General features: G+C 44.9%; 2 protein-coding genes and 1 pseudogene across 2 annotated transcripts; 1 reads left to right on the forward strand and 2 right to left on the reverse strand.

Moving 5' to 3' along the window:
- The first annotated feature begins 1,491 nt into the window (after positions 1 to 1,491).
- On the forward strand, positions 1,492 to 2,217 carry LOC148210989 (uncharacterized). Its single transcript, XM_088125264.1, has 2 exons — positions 1,492 to 1,558; positions 1,625 to 2,217. The coding sequence occupies exon 2, from the start codon at positions 1,627 to 1,629 to the stop codon at positions 2,215 to 2,217; it is 591 nt and encodes a 196-aa protein (XP_087981390.1). The 5' UTR covers positions 1,492 to 1,558; positions 1,625 to 1,626.
- A 10,202-nt stretch (positions 2,218 to 12,419) lies between these two features.
- On the reverse strand, positions 12,420 to 13,321 carry LOC111023355 (pectinesterase inhibitor 10). Its single transcript, XM_022300775.2, has one exon. It carries the CDS (start codon positions 13,173 to 13,175, stop codon positions 12,564 to 12,566), a length of 612 nt encoding a protein of 203 aa, XP_022156467.1. The 5' UTR covers positions 13,176 to 13,321; the 3' UTR covers positions 12,420 to 12,563.
- A 139-nt stretch (positions 13,322 to 13,460) lies between these two features.
- On the reverse strand, positions 13,461 to 18,953 carry LOC148210990 (uncharacterized; annotated as a pseudogene).
- Positions 18,954 to 20,199: the final 1,246 nt, after the last annotated feature.

Here is a 20,199-nt window from a genome sequence, read left to right on the forward strand (position 1 = left end):
CTCGCTAATCTCGCGACGGTTACATTCGGTAATCTCGGGACCATCGGTTACACCCGGTGATCTCGGGACCGACGGTTACGCCCGATAATCACGCCGCAGACAGTTGCTCACATCGGCCCCTACCGAGCTCCCCGGTAGGTCAGACCTGGGTCAGGTCCACCTCGGCCCTCATACTTAGCATTTGTCGGCGTTGGTGGCGGCCATCTCGACTATCCGAGCTGGACATGACTCATGAGCCATCTTGGAGCACCAATAGGGGTCCTCCACGTGTCCAGGGTATTCCCTTCCCCAAACATTGGCCCCCTCTCTGTCTGGTCCGATCTCGACCTGGCAGAGAAGTTCATTCGACTTGCTTTGGACACGTGGCGACTTCCTATTCGTGGGAAAATACAACCGTCGCGGAAGATTTATCTTCGGAATATTCAAATATTCCGACGCTTCGGATCTCAGAGAGGATCCTAGCCGCTCGTTGATTCCACGTGTAAGGTGGGGAAATTCCTCTGACGGGCTATAAATGCCCCCAATCCTTCAGATCATACCTTACGTTCCTTGAGTTCTTGGAGTTCGATCTGAAGGCAGCTCGAACCCTTGGTAGGTCGGTCTCTTCCCTCTCTCTTTCGAACGTAATTGCCATGTCGTCCTCTATTAGCAGAAACCTAGGATCCGATTTAGCTCGTAGGTTAGAGTCCGAGCTCGAGGAGATAGAAAACTTTAGAATCTCCGATGACGGGGAGGATAGTGACGCCTCCACTTCAGGTCAGGGTTTGGAATACCCTTCTAGGATACCTGAGCACTACCTCGGATCCCTTCGTAGGGGGTTCGCTATCCCTGAGAACATCCTCCTCAGGCTTCCGGAGGAGGGGGAGAGAGCTGACAATCCTCCAGAGGGATGAGTCACTCTCTAATTCAAAATGTTTGAGTACGGCCTCAGACTTCCCCTTCACCCTTTTGTCCAAGAATTTCTCTTCCGGACTGGGTTGGCTCCGGCTCAAGTGGCCCCCAATGGGTGGGGTGTCATTTTCGCTTTGGCCATCCTCTTTTGGCTACGAGCTCGGGATAGTGAGGAGGCCGAGCTGTTGGACGTAGACCAGCTCCTCGCGTGCTTCGAGGCGAAAAGGATAGCTAAGAAGCCTGGTCGGTTCTATATGTGCGCAAGGAAAGGCGCAGGCGGTATAGTTAAGGGGCCGACCTCCATCAAAGGATGGGTGAGGAAGTGGTTCTACGCTTCCGGGGAATGGCTCGCAAAGGACGAGTCAGGTCGTTCCTTCTTTGACGTCCCCACTAGGTTTGGGAACCTAGGTACGGAGTAGTTCTTACTTTTCGTAATTTTCTTCTGTCATTCAGGTCTAACTCGGATTTTGTCTTCGTGCAGTTTCAATCCGACCAGTCCCCGAGCTTACGCAAGCCTCCTTCGATACGCTGAAATACTACAAGGAGCGCTTCCCGAGGGGTAGGAAGGTCGGAACCCTGGTGACTGACGAACTGCTTGAGTCCGGGCTGCTAGATTACAACCCTGCAGTTCGTCCCATTGAATCCTCAAGGCCGAACTCCGAACTTGGTATGCCGAGCTTGCCTCCCCCCTTTTTCTTCTAACCTTGTGTTGACCCCTGTTTTTATTTCGCAGCCATGGTTTGCGGATTTGCAAGCGGCGTGAAGCGCAAGTCTAAGGGCCGAGCCCATGCTCTTGAGGCTGCCCAGAGTTCGAAACCTGCCACCCCTGCCGTGGTAGGGCCTGCCTCGGAAGATCCAGCCCCGGTGATCGAGCTGGAGTCTTTTGGGGGTCCCTCGAGGGAGAAGCGCCCCAGGGATCAGACCGAGGCGGTGGACGCCCAGACCGAGGCGACGGACGTCCCGCCTTTGGGCGAGGAGGCGAGGGAGGAAGCCCCTCCGAAGCGAAGAAGGAAGAAAAAGAAGGCGATCTCCGCCTCGGAGGTCGGAGCTTGTAGGGTCTTGCCTGCAAGTTTCGCAGATCGGGTGGACGATCCTGCGGCCAGGATGGGCGAGACGTCCGACGTGACGACACGGTTCAGAATTGAGCCGTCAAGTTCTGGGGTGAGAGACCAGGTGTCCCGCATCTCAGCTGCAAGTTTGGACCGCTGCCTAAGGAGGGCGTCCAAATTTGTGAGCGCCCCTGGGTCCGTTCTGCAGAGGACCATCGACTACGCCGCCGAGGTAAGACTAGTGCCCCATTTTTGCTTGATTTCGCCCAACAGGTAGTTCGATCTAACTTTCTCCTTATACCATTTCGCAGGCGTTCGTTACTTCCATTCAATCGGCTCTGGCTGTCAAGGTCGAGCTGGATGGGAGGGAAGTTCTGGCAGCGAGGGAGAAAGAGGAGTTCTCCGCTGCCTTGGAGACTGCTTCCTCCACCATGAAGGATGAGCTGCTGAAGGCTCATTCTGAGGTGGAGACTTTGAAGGCCGAGGTGGAGTCCCAGGCCGAGCTGTTGAAGAAGGAGGAGGACAGGCGCCAGGCCCAACTCCGAGCTGCCTACGCTATTACCAGGGGTCTGGAGAGGGAGAAGTTCCAGCTCCTGAAGGAGAAGGACGACATGCTCCAGGCGCTTGAAGCGAAGGATAAGGAGCTGGAGCATGCGACTGCCGAGTTGGAGACGGCGAAGGAGCGCCTCAGCAATGGAGTCCTACTGGAGGAATAGTTTAGGCAACATCCTGACTTCGATGGATTTGCCAAAGACTTTTCTGACGCGGGCTTCAAGTTCCTCATGAAGGGCATTGCTTCCGACATGCCCGACCTTCAGATCGATCTTAGCGGTCTGAAAATGAGGTATGCCGAGAAGTGGGCGTCTGGGCCTGGCGGCACCCCTGGCCCCCAAGCGTTGGTGGATCAGTATGTCAGAGATCTGGATTCTGACTACTCCGATGTCGAAGAGGACCAGGTCGACGCTGCACAGGAGGGCACTCCTCAGGCGGACCTTTAGGCGACCATCCTTCATGAGACTTTTCTCTGTCTCTCTTCTCTTCCTTTTTTGCTTGTAAGTGTCAGGGCAGAGCTGCAAGGTCTATAAGCCTTGGCTCTGCTCTCCATTCAATAAAGAGACTCCCATTTGCTTCTACTTTGTTGTTAGCAACCTCTTTTCTTTGCCTTTCCTTTGAACTGCAGCTAATGTCACCTCGCACCTCTTACTTTTGAGGTCGCACCTTTAATTAACATAATTTGAAAGTTTTGAGTTCGAATCTCTTGATGTTCAATACATTGCACCAACTCTGGATTTTTAACATTTCACCCTTAACTTAAAAAGGTAAAAAGGCTAAAATCCTAAGTCCGTAGCTGTTCTTCATATCGTTCCTCGTACCTCCAAGTTCAGAGGCTTGATCATTTTGAACTTTTCACATCGCCCCTTTGCCTTGAAGGTTTGAATTTTAAGTTCGTCAGTGGTTTTGGCATCGCACCTCGTACCCTTAGGCTTCGAAGGATTGAATTTGAACCAACTGCTGGAATGCGATCGCGTGGGAGTCCGTGGCCCCCATTTAATTTTTGGTCGAGCTCGGAAGCATGAAATTAAATCATCACATTTATTCCGATCATAATTCCTTTGGAACAGTCTTTACAAATGCATTGAAAATCCTTTTGTCATTTCAAGGATAATAACGCTTCAGGTGCTCCGCGTTCCACGGGTGCGCGAGGACGTCTCCTTTCAGATCGGCTAATATGTACGTCCCAGGTCGGATTATGCCCTTGATCTCAAACGGGCCCTCCCAGGCCGGATCAAGGGCACCCACATGCGCTTGGACCCTCCTTAAGACCAGATGTCCGACCTGAAAGGCCCGAGGTCGAACGCGGGCATTGTAATGTCTGGCCATTCTGCCCTGATATTCCGCCAGGCGTAGCTGGGCCATTGCTCTCCTTTCTTCCAACAAGTCGAGGTTGAGGAGCAGCTCATCCTCATTCGTCGTAGGGTCGTAATGCTCTTCTCTGTCAGATGGCATGCCGATCTCAACCGGGACTACAGCTTCGGAGCCGAAGGCCAGGGAGAACGGGGTCTCACCCGTCGACTCTCGTTGGGTGGTCCGGTACGACCACAGAACCTCTGGTAGCTCCTCGGCCCACCTGCCTTTCTTGGAGTCCAGTCTAAGTTTGATGCCTCGCTTGATGATCTTGTTGACTGCCTCCACCTGCCCATTTGCTTGCGAGTGTGCGGGGGACGAGCTGAGATGACTTATACCAAGTTTGCTGCAAAAGTCTTTGAACTTGGCGTTGTCAAACTGCTTCCCATTGTCTGTCACTATGGCCTGCGGTATACCAAAGCGACATATGATATTCGTCCATACGAAGGACGTGACCCTGGATTCCGTTATGTGGGAGAGCGCCTCAGCCTCGGCCCACTTGGTGAAGTAATCCACAGCAACCACAGCGAACTTGGTCTGGCCCTTGCCCAAAGGGAAAGGACCAATGATATCTACCCCCCACTACGCGAATGGCCATGGGGCCGAGATGGGGGTGAGCAGCTCGGGAGGTTGGCGGATTATGGTTCCGTAGCGTTGGCAATTGTCGCAAGTTCTAACGAACTGCTTGGCGTCCTGGCTGAGGGTCGGCCAATAGTATCCTTGCCAGATCACTTTGGCTGACAGCGACCGGGCGCCTGAGTGATTGCCGCACACTCCTTCGTGGATCTCTCTGAGGACGTACAGGCCCTCTTCAGGGGTTAGGCATTTCAATAGAGGCAGGGAAAAGCCACGTCGGTACAATGCACCATCTCGGACCACGAACCGAGCTGCCCGCCTTGCCAACTTTCTGCGCTCCTTGGGATCTTGTGGTGAGTTACCCCTAATGAAGTCCGTGATCGGGTCCATCCATGAGGATTCTGGAGCGCCGATCTCCATCAGATCTGGTTCTAAGATTGAGGGATTATCTAGGATCTCGACGGGGACCGACCTGGCGAGGTCGGTCTCATACGCCGATGCTAACTTGGCCAAGGCGTCAGCATTAGAATTTTCTGTTCGCGGAATCCGGCTTACCTCGTAAGTTCGAAACTGGGCGAGGTATGATCTGACCTTGCCTAAATACTTCTTCATTCGGGTGTCTTTGGCTTGGTATTCGTCCTTGATCTGGCTCACAACCAGCTGGGAGTCACTGAAGACCTTAACACAAGAGGCCCCCAATGTTCGAGCGATTCGCAGGCCGGCAATAAATGCTTCATACTTAGCCTCGTTGTTAGAAGTCTGGAAGCCGAACCGCAAAGCATACTCAAATCGCTCACCCCCTGGTCCGAGCAAGAGGACCCCGGCTCCGCACCCCTTCTCATTGGAGGATCCGTCGACATAGACTGTCTAAGGCAGGTCGGACTCGCTCAGCTCGGAAGGTGGTGTGAGCTCGGCTATGAAATCTGCCGCTGCTTGTCCTTTCAACGCAGTTCTGGGTGCGAACTGGATTTCGTACTCACTTAACTCTATTGCCCACTTCATTAGGCGTCCGGAAGCTTCCGGCTTGTGGAAGATACTTTTAAGGGGAAGTTAGTGAGCACCACCACCGTATGGGCTTGGAAGTATGGTCTAAGTCGTCGGGCCGAGGTGACCAAAGCGAGAGCCAACTTCTCCATCTGAGGGTATCTAGTCTCGGCTTCGGTCATAGCCTTGCTTGTGTAGTAGACCGGGTTTTGCCGCGCTTCCTCTTGCCTGATTAGGACCGAGCTGACGGCACTGTCAGATACTGCTAGGTACAATTGGAGCTTGTCCCCCGGCATGGGCTTGGCAAGCAAGGGTGCCGAACAGAGGTAGCTCTTCAATTGCTGAAACGCTTGCTCGCACTCCACTGTCCATTCAAACGGCCCTTTCTTTCGTAAGACCTTGAAGAAAGGGAGACACTTATCTGTCGACCTTGAAACAAACCGGTTCAGGGCCGCAATCCTGCCATTGAGGCACTGAAGCTGCTTCAGCGTTTTAGGTGCCTCCATCTCGATCACGGCTTTAATCTTTTCGGGGTTGGCCTCGATTCCCCGGTTGTTTACCAGGAAGCCAAGGAATTTTCCCGAGGAGACTCCAAAGGCACACTTAGCAGGGTTGAGCTTCATTTGATATGCCCTCAGAACCTCGAAGGCTTCGGTCAGGTCGGAGAGATGCGACTTAGACTGCTTGCTCTTGACAAGCATGTCGTCCACATACACTTCCATATTCCGGCCGATCTGCCTGGCGAACATTTTGTTCACCATTTTCTGGTAGGTCGCTCCTGCGTTCTTTAACCCGAAGGGCATGACCTTGTAGCAGTACAGACCTTGGTCTGTTATGAAGGCGGTATGACCTTCATCTGGGACATGCATCTTGATTTGGTTGTACCCAGAGTAGGCGTCCATGAAGGTGAGCAGTTCGTGCCCGGCCGTGGCGTCCACGAGCTGATCAATCCTCGGCAGTGGGAAGCAATCTTTCGGACATGCCTTATTTAAGTTCGTAAAATCTACGCACATTCTCCACTTGTCGTTAGATTTTTAACTAGTACAACATTGGAGAGCCACTCGGGATACGAAATTTCTCTTATGTATTCAGCTTTCAAAAGTTTGTTAACTTCCTCAACAATTACATCACTCCTCTCCTTGTTTATAGGTCTTCTCTTTTGTTTCACAGGTCGGAATGATGGATCTATGCTGAGGCGATGCGTCATAATTCGCGGGTCAATGCCAGGCATGTCCTCATGGGACCACGCAAAGACGTCCGAGTTGGATCTGAGGAAGTGGATTAGCTCCTCTCTGTCGGTGGCCCCCAGCTTGGTTCCTATGCTTACCTGCTTCTCGGGACTAAGCAGAGGAACAAGCTCGAGCTCCTCAGTGGGTGCGGCAAACTCCTTCCTCGGCAGGTCGGCCTCGACCCCGAGCGTCCCATCCCTGAGAGTTTCGAGGGCGCAGACCGACGGGCCTCTGAGTGCGGCGGCATAACACTCCCTCGAAGCGGTTTGTTCTCCTCGGACCGTGCCCACGCCATTGGGAGTGGGATACTTCAAAACTTGATGAAGTGTTGAAGGAATGGCCCGAAATGAGTGGATGATGGGTCTCCCAAAGATGGCGTTATAGGCCGACCTACCGTCAACTACCACGAACTCGGCCATTTGAGTGATCCGAGTTTGGTCCTGCCCCAGCGTGACCGGCAAGTCGATGCAACCCTTTGGGATGACCGACTCTCCAGAGAACCCAACCAGTGGCGTCGGGCTTCTCTTCAATTGCGACCTCGTCCAGCCCAAGGCGAGGTAGGTCGGTAAGGACAGGATGTTAGCGGATGCGCCCCCGTCTACCAGCACTCTCCTAACCACCACATGATCAATCAAGGGAGCAATCACAAGGGCATCATTGTGGGGCAGGTGGACCTCCTCCAAGTCTGCACCGTCGAAGGTGATTGGGCAGGTCGGCCCCTGCTCCCTGATGATGCACACCTCGCGTCTGGCTGCACGGGCTAACTCCTTTCTTTTATGTCCGGATTGACCCCCGCTTGGTCCTCCAAAAATGGTATTGATGACCGCAGGTCGGTCGGTGCGCCGAGGTGGCGTCCTTGAACGCTTTCGCTCTTCCTTTTTCTCTGCTGAGCTGGTCCCGGGCTTTCCCACAAACTTCTTGAAGTAGCCGTCTTGAATCAGATCTTCAATTTGGCGCTTCAATTCCCAGCAGTCCGACGTGTTGTGGCCGTGCTCCCGATGGAAGCGGCAATACTTGTCCTTGCTGCGCCTCTCCGGGGCTCCCCGAAGTTTCTCCGGACGCTTGAGTAGTTTTTCCATTCCAGAATCCTCGATGTTCGTTAGGATCTCGGAAATTGGAATCGTGGTTGGGGTGAAGCGCTCGTAAGGTCGGCTCCTGGTAGGTCCGTTCTCCGCCCTTCGATACTCAGCTCGGCCGCTGGAGAAGGATCCTTTGTCCTTGGACTTGGGATCTGCCCTTTCATCTTTTCCACTTCTGCCCCGACCGATCTTTTGTTCAGATCGGCCGGTTTTGGTTCGGAGGAGCTCCTGTCCATCGATAACTTTCTTCGCCTTCTGAAGCACCTCGGCGAAGGTGGTCGGGGCCTCCTCTCCAAGTTTCACCGTGAGGGCTTCGTCGGCTAGACTGGTGAGGAAATAGCACATGGCCGAGTCATCGGAGCAGTGTGCAACCTTCAACTGCTCCTCCTGGAATCTGGTGACATACTCCCGCAGCGTCTCCCCCTCCTTCTGCCTGATGGTGGCGAGATGGGTCGCTGTCTTTTTGTCATAGTGTCGAGAAGAGAACTGGGCGAGGAACTCCCTTCTCAGCTGAGAGTAGGTCGAGATCGACCTGGCTGGCAGTCTCCGGTACCACAATCGCGCGCTGCCAGTAAGCGCGATCTGAAAGGCGCGGCATTTGATTGCGTCTGATGCCGCTTGGAAGTCCATGAGGCCTTCAAAGACTTCAACATAGTCCTTGGGGTCCTTCCTCCCGTCATAAGGCTTCACGGTAGGAGCTTTGAACTTCGGAGGGATTGGTGCTTCCAAAACGTCCGAGGTGAAAGGCGATTCTCCCAAGTCGCCATCGTTCAGTGAATCGTCTTTCTGCTCACATTTGGCCTTTAAAGCCTCCACTTGAGCATCGAGCTCCCCCTTCAGCTGGTCGAACTCCTCCCTCGTGATTATCCCTGCGGGGTCGTGAGAGGATTCAGCCTGCTGGTTGGAGCTCCTGTGGGAGCGGGACGGCGACTGCCCTTTTCGGAGAGACGAGCCTCTCTTTCTGTTGAGATGCTCACGGAGGTCTCCCCTCTGGCGAGTGTACCCCTCACTCTCGTTGTCTTCGGGACGTTCTTCCTCGGGTGGGCCGAGGTGGGAACCCCTTTGCTCGCGTACGTCCATGCGCGCCACTCGATTTTCAGATCGGGATCCTGCGCCTGCAGTCAGCACCATTTCGTTATACATTGCCTCCATGGAGCGCATTGTGTGCGCATTGCCTCCATCTCTCTCGGGAGCGCATCAAAATTCTCGCTTGTTGGAGCCGGGGCTGGACCCCGGGCGCCCTTCTTAGAGGTCCCACCTCGGCCACGGGTGGCCTTGGACGTCCTCGGGTGCGCAGGCGGTAGGGCAGGCGCGGTGACCCGCGCCGACCTACGGAGGGGTTCCGTTGCTAGGCCGTCGTGACCTTGTCCCTCTACCGCCGCTGCTCCGACCTCCCTCTGGTGGGCATCGCTGGCAGCTAGAGTCCTCCGATCTGTCGTATTGGTTGAATTCGCTGGTTGAACCATGTTCGCTCGCGTGTTGGTTTAAAGGAATTGGGATGACTTAGGTTGTCAGTCGTTCCCCACAGACGGCGCCAAATGTTTATGCAAGGATTTGCACAACAGTGTGTTCCTGATTGTAGCTCGAACTCGGCCTCCGGACCGACCTGAACACTAGGGCGGACCTGCACAAAAAGGTGAGCACTCCGACGATCAAGTCAGTATAGGTCGGATTCCAAGTTTAGTTCGAAGCCAGAAATCATCGTACCTGATCGGGGAGTGAGGTCCTCTACTTATGGGTGGTGGTCCCGCTAATCTCGCGACGGTTACATTCGGTAATCTCGGGACCATCGGTTACACCCGGTGATCTCGGGACCGACGGTTACGCCCGATAATCACGCTGCAGACAGTTGCTCACATCGGCCCCTACCGAGCTCCCCGGTAGGTCAGACCTGGGCCAGGTCCACCTCGGCCCTCATACTTAGCATTTGTCGGCGTTGGTGGCGGCCATCTCGACTATCCGAGCTGGGCATGACTCATGAGCCATCTTGGAGCACCAATAGGGGTCCTCCACGTGTCCAGGGTATTCCCTTCCCCAAACATTATTTTTTAATTTCTCGATATTACTTTTTACATTATTTTTATTGCTTTAAAAATAATAATTTAAACAAATTCTTTCAATTTTTTATATTTCTTTTTTCAAATTAATATATTAGATATTCAAATATTTTTATTCATATATTTATACTAAAATTATTTCTCGTAGAAAAATATTAAAATTATTTCTATCATGTAGTAATATCGTAGAATTATTCAATTTTTTATATAATTTAAAAAATATCAACATTACGAATTTTGAGATTGAAATGGTTGAATTTTAGTCTAATTAAGCTATCATTAAAGTTTTATTTATTAACTAAACAATTTCTATAAGTTTTCGTGATTTCCACAAATATTTTCAAAATTTTTGCTAATATCAATATGTACTTGGTAAAATTGGAAGTTCAACATTGCCCTTGATATCAATATTTCAAATCTTGATTAAATACGTTTTATTATAACTTAGTTAATAACATAATTAAGCACGATTAAACTCTCAATTACAAATTAAAACAATTTTCACCAATTTTCACATGTCTCTATGATTATTTATAAAATTTTTATTGACATTGATATTTAAATAATTATACAATTAAACTCTCATTTACGAATTAAAATAATTTATATTAATTTCTATAATTTACAAATTTATTTTTGAAATATCGTCGATGTCGATATTTACCTTTTTAATCTTGGAAAGACATTTAAAAAGAAAAAAATAATAAAAAAAGAAAGAAATTGTATTTTTATAAAAAAATGAAAAAGAAAAAAAAAGGTGCAACCCATGGGGTTGAAGGGAGGAAGCCCATGGGTTCCAAACCGAACCCATGGGCCAAACAAAGGGTTGGAGGATGCCAAACCCATCCTAAGCCAACCCTTTGGGCCAAACAGCCCCTTAGAGTTGGATCTAAGAACCTTGCTAACAAACAAGACCCATAGAACTCAATTCCAAAAATCCCAAAAAACAAGTATGGAATCAACCCAAGGAAAAGTTAAAGAACGGACACGTTAGAGTAGAGAAAACTCATTTCTAAACTTGTGATTCGAATCACCCCACAAGAGGTATGATCAACACCACTTGAATGATCCTAACATGCAAATTCTAAGGACAAAAGAAATTGCACAAGATATGGGAGATAAAGCTCTCAACTAAGTAAATGAGAAAACTCACTTTTCATTCAACTTCAAATTGTGTCTACAACAAAAAATATCAAGGCTATATATATCCATCATAACAAGCCATATGAAAGGTCTTAAGAAAATTGAAAGACTCATAACTTACCAGAAATGAAAGGACTTATAAATGAAAAGACATAACTTACAAGAAATGAAAAAGATTGCAAATGAATAGACATAACTTAAATAAATGAAAAGATAAGCAAATGAAAAAGGCTAAGAAAATAGAAAGCCAACAAAAATAAGTGCAATCCTGCCCATGACCAAGTTGACTTTGACTTGTCTTAAAAACACTTAAAAATGTATAACTTGCACCAAATTGTAACGAATTGTTCCAACATCTTGCACGAACGTTTGAACATGAAGCAGTAAGGCTTCTTGAAGTTTCCTAGCTCTTGATCACGTAATCGGTCCACGAGACATGACAAAGGGAGCTCCTAGGTTCATATCAGTTTCAATCTTTGAAGCACAAATGGTACAATAAGGTAAGACATTCATAGCCCTCTTAGCTAATGTAGACATCGTAGGTAGATGATCATGAATTGTCTTCCATAAAAATAATTTAACTTTGGAGAGGACATTGAGTTTCCATATTTTTGTTAGATATCTTTAAATGAATTAAATTTACCCAATTCATCAGTTTAAGATTTTAGGTTAAGTAGTAGTTTAGTCATCCTTCGACTCTTGCATTATTAATTTATCCTAATTTATTATGATTTCCACCTAAGAGAATCTATCAAACAATCATGTATATTAGAAGAGCTTTCATAGGACCAATAATATTAGCCACTCGAATATCTAAACTCACTCAATGGGGAGTGAGTTCCACAACCAAGGATCCGAAAAGACACATAGACATGTATGATGAGTCTTGGCTGCATAATTGGTTCTCCCACCGAACGGCAAGAGAAGTGGGCTGGACCGCACCAAGTAGGCCCGGCCCATTAGAAATTCATATGAGAGCCCGTACTTGGGCCCATCATGGCTAATAATGTCAAAATACACCAGCTGGCTACTCTTATCCATCATGGCCATTAATGTCAAGGTGGACCCCATCTGGTCCTCTGTTTTTTTTAACCTTCAAATATTACTAACATTCTTCTCAAAGTAATTCCCTATAGACATCATTATCAACATTTTATATTTTTTTATCTTCATAATCTTTGCCACATTACTAAGGTAAATAACTGACTTAAACTAACTTAACTGCACAAGTTGGCATATACAGGTTACACCCTAAAACCTTTATAACTTTTTTTCCTTTCTTTCTAAGAATACAGCTTTCCATATATGGATCATATAGTAGAAATTTTTTAACCTTTTATCCATAGACAAAAAAAATGTTACTAATTCTTCAGCCATTTAACTATGCTCAAATCCAGCTGCATATTAGCTTCATTTAATTTAACATAACCTGAAAAAAAACAAAAACATGTTTGAAGTTTTTTATGGATCAAGATCTGTGGCAGTAGAGTAAGTAGGAGAAGAGAGTGATGAGGAAGAGGAATAGAATTATATGATAATATAATTTAATTACATTGTGGATCTGAATTCTGAACATGACATTCTAATTTTCCATCACTTTCCCGAGAACCAAACAGAAAAGGGAAAAGGGAAAGGAGGAGTAGTAAACTACTAGGGCAACGCAAATTCCGGCGCCGACGAAGAAGCATAGGCATTAATAAGGGCAAGGGAATTACTGGTGAAATGCGCCACTTTAACAATGTGCCGCCGGACCTTAGCCTTGACATTATAACGAGACCCATTAATGGCGCGGCCGCCGCCGAATCCTTCCATACATGTCTCTTCGTCGGTGAGAGCAGAGCTGACCCATGTCTCGATGTCGCTAATCAGAGCCCCAAAATCGCGCTCTCGGGACCGCCCCAGTTCCTCGATGGACCTCTGAAGCTCGAACACTGAGTCCCCGACCTCCTCCACGCAGTCCCCGATCGCCAACGCATCCCTCCGCCGCAGGCCGCGGGTTCTGGCCAGCCGCCGCATTGACGCCGCCGAGGACCGTGCCGCCGCCAGGTTCACGTGGAGGGCGGCCAGGGCCAGCGTTCTGGGGTTGGTCTTGATCTTGCCGGCGTACACCGAGAGCGAAGTGTAGCAGAGGCGTGGGTACGAAGTGGCGCTGCAGGAAGTTCTGAGATACTCTGTATTTGTTCTGATTCCGGCGGCGCCGACGAGGAGGAGGAAACTCACGAGGGTAGAAAATTGGATGGAGGGAAAATGGAATCTTTTCATTTTTTTTTCTTTTTTGTTCTTGTTCTTGGTTTGGATCTGGGGAATGTGGAGATCTGGGGAAGAAAGCAACCAGATTTATGGGGAAATGTAGTAATAAAATTTGGTGGTTCCCACAAAGAAACAGAGGAGAGGAATGGTGATATAAATAAATTTTGGGTGAATTTGGGGAAGGGGCGATGTGTTATTATGGGTATGAAATTATTGGTACGACGTTAGTTAGGCTGATTGATTTCAAAATTATGGAACAGGGGAAGGTGTTAATTATTGAGGATGATAAAAGAAATGGACCCACACCCTCGTCAGATCAGATCCCTTTGAATCAAAATGGTTACAATTTTGGAGGTATATATTTGGTAATACAGTGGGAATTGAATGAATTATCCGAATGAAATAAATCCGTATTTTGAAATTTGAAACTTGTTTACTAAAATTGTATTACAGTTATAGTATACTCTTTCGGACTAATTACAAATTGTTAAATAAAATGGTTCTAGTATTACTTTTATTTTTTTTAAACACAAAACATAACTAGGATTCTAAAAGAATGCCACTTGGACTATCGATTGATGGACTCTTTGTTGGGTTTGTAAGGGGTGGAAACAAAGTCACACGTTAGCTAGGAAAGAAGGTGATCTATATTATATAATGAATGACAATTATCTCTATTGGTGTGAAGCCTTTTGAGTTGAACCAAAAGCAATAAATCTCGGGCAACATGCCCAATCAACAATAGCCAATCAAATTGAGTTTGGAAGAAGGTAAGGCAAAAAGTCGATGTAGTTCCCTGATAAACTTTACAATTGAATTTAAGTTTCAACACTCACTTATTGCCCACATCACTATATGACTCATCATATGGGACAAGTGTCCAGGTGGAATTTTTTGGAGAGCCATCATTTCCTCAACCATTGCTTCCATTCGCCGATAGACAATGCTTGTTTAACATTTTTCGGTTATGTAAATTTGGATCCTTGAACTATAGGCACCCGTGTGGCTATGTAATTTTAAATTTTGGATTTAAAAACACCACTTTTGGCTCTGGTCTGCATAGGATGAGTAGGTGCCAAGGAATGAATTTGGCCAGAAGGCTGTATGGGTTAATCAACTTCAACAATGGGCTGGACAAGAGGATTTGAATATGTGGGTTGGGATTCTTCACTTTGAAAAGGCATTGGACAATACGAAGAATTTGTAGTACGATTGCTTGAGCTAGGTTAATCCAAAATGGGTGAGGGAGGGTTCTCCAAGTTGTTTGTTATACCAACTGGACTTGGGGAATTATCGAACACTGTGATATTTGACTAATCTAGGTGTAGAGGAGTGGTGACATTTGATGGATGAGTTTGGGTTTTAGTCAAGTAACTATAGTTTCATGAGAGGTTTGGATTGGAAGGGACATTGTGAGAAAGCCACGTTTGAATGGAAATTCGGTCTCATTGAAAATAACATTTCTAGATATGTACACTCGACCACTTGAGCTTAAACATTTGTAACTTTGGTGTGACTCAAGGAACACACATTTAGTAGAATGATGTTGAAATTTGTGATTTTGGTAAGGTCGTAAGCATGGGAAGCAAGCACATCCTACCACTTTTAAGAAAGTAAAATCGGGAGTTTTTTTAAAAGCTTTCTTCCAAGGTGGGAGGTTGCCAAGGACTTGAGTAGGTAGTCGGTTGATGACATAGGTGGCGGAAATAAAAGCATCCCACCAATAATTAAGAGGCATAGAGGCTTGAGCAAGTATAGTTAGTCCCATTTCAACAATATGCCTATGTTTTCTTTCCACCACACCATTTTGTTGACTGGTGTGTGGGCTGAGGATGGAGAAAATCAATTCCTTTTTGTTTGAGAAATGGGACAAAAACTCTAAACTCTCCTCCCCAATCGGTTTGGACAGTTTTTATTTTCCTACCAAATTTATTTTCCATTAGATTTAGATATTGGATAAAGGCTGATAGTGTTTCTGATTTTTTTTTAGTGGAAATATGGATGTTAATCGAGTGAAATCATCAACAAAACTGATATAGAACCTATAACGGGAAGTTGAGGTCATTGGTGATGGACCCCAAAGATCACAATGTATAAGCTCAAGTGGTGCGAGAGTGAAGGACTTTGAATTTTGAAAGGGTAAGGAGTACTCATATATGTCTTCCTCTACATTTTTGTCAAAATTTAAGACTATCTCAAGCCTATCAATATTGTCGGATATTACAATTGGATCTATATCTACTCTATGAAATGTATGTGCTTCGAGATCCACTTCTTCAACTTCACATTGATTTGTAACTCCTTCACATACATCAACTTCTTCTATTTCAGGCACATCCCATAAATGTCTATGTTCAATTTTTTGAACTACTTTCCAACCAGAACCTAATTTGAGATCTTCAACATAGAATACTTGTTGTGCTTGAGATACAAGTATGAATGGTTCGTCTTGGTACCACAAATGACGTGTGTCAATGCTCGTAAAACTATGGTCCTGACGAATACGATTTTTCCTAGAATTCGTATCATACCAATCACACCTTAATAGAAGAACTCGTTTTCTATTAATGTAGCTCAATTCGATAACTTCTCTAATGACACCTTAGAAATCAGACAACTCAGTATTATGTCCACCCATAACACATACTCCACTATTTTGTGTTGTGCACCGATCATCTCGCTCAATTGTGTTAAATCGAACTCCATTTATAACACAACCATTATATGAACAATTCCGAATATCAGGACCACATGCTAGTGTATTCAACTCATGCACGACAGCGTTCGAATTTGAAGAAACTTCCGATCTCATCTACAGACATATTTTACAAGACCAAACGTCATTATGAAAATAGTTAACCATAATGGATAGATGGTGTATGATATTTTGATGGAGTAAAACTCACATTTCTTTTAAACCACTCTGGAAATAATACTTCATGCAAACTGGCTAAATTACCATTATTGTTTTATTGTTGTAACTCTAATTCATGTTCTCTGCGAAACGAAACTAACAATGAATAACATTTGAAATAAACTTATCGACTATGCATACCAATAAAAGTACATGTACCAATAAAAAGTACATGAAAATTTATACCGTCTATATGAATCCACTGCTTCATAATTGGTTAGAATGTACCAGTGCGCCTTTCGTAACTCCGCAGGCGATAGTTTTTTCAATTGTGAACCACCAATTGGTCGTGCATTTTGCGAAAATACAGGAAGATGTGCATTTGAGTCATTCAGGTCCAACATGTCATCATTTCGAATTGGCCTATTGAATTTCGTTTCAATTCCATCGAGGTACATTGAGCAGAACGTCAATGCCTCATTTGCAATGACCGCTTCTGCTATAGAACCCTCGGGCCGATCTTTATTTTTTACATATTGTTTCAATGTCCGCAAACTCCTATGATAATATGCTATATCAATTAGTTAATATCACTAGATATACTTTGAAGCAACATGTATAAATAGGCATACCTCTCAATCGGATACATCCAACTATAACCCACAGGTCCTACTAGCTTGGCTTCTTCGGGTAAGTGCACGGCTAGATGAACCATGACATCAAAGAACGCTGGAGGGAATATTCTCTCAAATTTGCAAAGAATTAATACAATTGTATCTTATAACTTATTCAAAGTCTCAACTTTCAATGTCTTCGTAGTCAAGTCTTTGAAACAATTCGCCAATTCTGCAATACCTCCACTAATATCATTGGGCAAAAATGGACGAACACCCACTGGTAAAAGTCTTTGGAGCAACACATGTGAGTCGTGACTTTTCAGTCCATGTATTTTTCCATCTTTAACACTAACATATCTTGAAATGTTCGATGCGAAACTATCAGGGAATTTGACGGTTTTCAAAAAGCTACAAAACTTCTTTCTTTCTTCCGACGTTAACGTGTAGCTAGCATGCGGTTTCAACAATTTGTTCCCAACATGTTGGAGATGTAATTCTTTACGTATGTTCAACTTCATTAAATCTTGACGTGCTTTATCAGTGTCTTTTGTTTTCCCTTCGATATTTAATAATGTGGCCATGACATTATCACTAATATTCTTCTCGATATGCATGACATCAAGTTTGTGTCGAATCTTGAGAGTTGACCAATATGGTAATTCAAAGAATATACTTCTCTTCACCCAATTAAATTGGCTATTTAATTGCTTCCGCTTCCATTGTGAAACATTGATAGTTTTTCCGAGTGGCGGAAAATTAATGGAATCTAATTGGTGGATGATATCCAATCCAGAAAAATGTCGTGGTGCAACTCTATGTTCAGTCTTTCCATTATATTGTTTACTTCTGCGCCAAGGATGATTTTGTGCTAAGAATCCACGATGTCCCATATAGCATATCTTACTATGCAATTTGTCCGACGAAATATCTTCATTACATACTGGACATGCCTTATAGCTTTTCGTACTCCATCCTGAAAGATTTTCATAAGCTGGAAAGTCATTGATTGTCCACATCAAAGCTGCATGAAGTCGAAAGTTCTGACTACTTCATACATCATACGTATCAACACCGGTAGACCATAATTCTTTCAATTCGTTTATCAATGGTTGCAAATAAACGTCTATATCCTTTCCTGGAGCTTTTGGACCTGGTATGAGTAATGACATGAACCAAAACGATTCCTTCATGCATTTCCACGGGGGCAAGTTATATGGAATTAATATTACTGGCCATGTACTATATGATACATTCATGTTTCCAAATGGATTAAATCCATCAGTGGCCAAGGCCAATCTTACATTCCTTGAATCCCTGGCAAACCAAGAATATTGTTTATCAAACTCCTTCCACGCCTCACCATCAGCTGGATGTCGTAAAACCCCTTCTACGTCTAGTCTTCTTTTTTTATGCCATCTCATTTCATTTGACGTATGCTTAGACAGATATAATCTTTGCAATCGAGGTATCAACAGGAAATGCCTTAGAACTTTGTGTGGAATCTTTTTTCCTTTCCCCTTGTCTGTTTTGTAACGAGGTTCGTTACATCGTGGACAAACATCAACTTGCTCATTATCTTTCCAAAATAAGATACAATCATTCTTGCAAGCATGTATTTTTTCATATCCTAAGCCCAAATCGCGTAACATCTTCTTTGCACCATAATACGACTCTGGAATTTTACAGTCATTAGGAAGGGCTTCTTTAAGTAATTGCAACAACATATCAAATAACTTATTACTCCATAGATTAAGTACTTTGATATGCATTAACTTAACCATGAAAGTTAGTATCGAAAATTTCGTACATCCAGGGTATAATTCTTGGTCAAATTCATTAAGCATGGATTGAAACTTGGTATTTTGAGCTTGTCTATTGTGATTACTTGATTCACCCCTAACTGACTGCCCTTCTTCATTAGACTCAGTGTATCTCTCATTTGTCAAATCATTTAACATTTCACTAATTCCTTGTTCCTGACCTATGTTTTGGTCCACGTTTGTACGTATTCTCTTAGAATGCAGTTGTCTAGTTTCACCATGGAAAGTCCATATCCTATAATAAGGATACATTCCATACGAGTACAAATGACCTTCGACATCACATGGTCGTTTCCATTGGAAATTTCGACATTTCCTACATGGGCAACGTGTGAACCCTCTTTTATCGAGATGCTTCTTTGCTAATTGAACAAATGACCTAATTCCTTCGGTATATTCTTTGCTTAACCTATCCGGATTTCTTATCCAACTTTTATCCATAATTCTTCCTATTCAAAAGTAATAATACAAATAATTATAAACATAATTAAACAAGTGCAAGTACAAACTTATAATAAAATAACAATCATAACACATAAACTCATAACATAAGCTGATAACATAAACTTAAATAGTTACCATATTTTTGTTATTCCTATTCACCCTCTTTATGATTTTCTTAGGTTGGATCAATAAACCATTTCAATTTTAATACTAGGCTTTTCAAAATATATTAGTTACCTTATGGTTTAATTTCTTTTCCAAACTAACCACAAACTCTTTGATCAAAAAAAAAAAAAAAAAAACCACGAACTCAAAGAAACCCTTGGAATTGGTTTTCGTTTTCTTTTTCTGTCTTTGTGGCCTTTTTTTTTTTTGGTGGTTTTCACTCTCTTAACTCCCCGACTTTCTCCTCCCTTGGCGCTATTGGCAGCTCTCTTGTCCTTTTTGTTTCTACCGTCCAGACATTATATCGATGTTTTTATCTTCCTTCCTAAAAGATCCTTCCTGTTTTTTATGGTACAAAATAAAGAAAACTTGGAGAAAATATAAAACAAAAAGTCCTAGCAAGATTTTTTTTTTTTAACTTCAGATTAAGTTATACTTTTCCTTATAAAATGACAGCATTTTAAATTTAAGTTATTAATTTCAGAGGGTTTGCAGAGTTATTTTATTATTCTAGTTCAAGTTTTCTTCTTTCTTTGTTTTTTAACTTATTTTAAATTTTATTCTTAGGTGATTGAGGGAGTGTTGGCCTAGATAAAAGAGTCTAATGCTTAATCGTTTCCTCTGTCAAAAGGAAATTACAAAAGCGCATACATACGAATATATTCTTCAATGTATTTTCCAACTTGTAATCTTGATCCAATTAACTCAAATAAACTAGAATTGAATTGAAATGAAAAGACCTTATGAGCAACCAAATGGCTTACTTGCCTTAGGAGCGGCGACTGGAGCAGCGGCGGTGCGGCGACGCACGAAGGGAGCGGCGGCGGCAGTAGAGGGGGCAGTAGAGGGGGGTTCGATTCGCAGTGATTTTGGGGAAAACAGAAAGGTGGGGAAGAAGAGAAATGTGGGGAAGAAAGGGCTGGGGGGCGCTCGGTTTAGGGCGCTAGGCGACGGCGCGGCGACGGCAAACGGGAGCAGCACGGCAGCGGCCGCGGGGGCAGCAACAATTTTGTTTTGGGGAAAAATGTGGGGAAGAGGGGTTGTGCCCGATTTAGGACAATGGCTGAGTGACGAAAAAATTTATTTCGTCGCTCAGCCAACGACGTCGTTCGGCTTTAAAATCCTGGCCAAACGAC

This window comes from Momordica charantia, assembly GCF_013281855.1.
Source record: "Momordica charantia cultivar OHB3-1 chromosome 6 unlocalized genomic scaffold, Mcharantia_2.0 BLBB01000006.1, whole genome shotgun sequence".
Lineage (NCBI taxonomy): Eukaryota > Viridiplantae > Streptophyta > Magnoliopsida > Cucurbitales > Cucurbitaceae > Momordica > Momordica charantia.

Bases quoted from the DNA above. Each gene is read 5' to 3' on its own strand.
- LOC148210989 (XM_088125264.1), top strand. From the start codon at position 1,627: ATGGTTTGCGGATTTGCAAGCGGCGTGAAGCGCAAGTCTAAGGGCCGA.
- LOC111023355 (XM_022300775.2), bottom strand. From the start codon at position 13,175: ATGAAAAGATTCCATTTTCCCTCCATCCAATTTTCTACCCTCGTGAGT.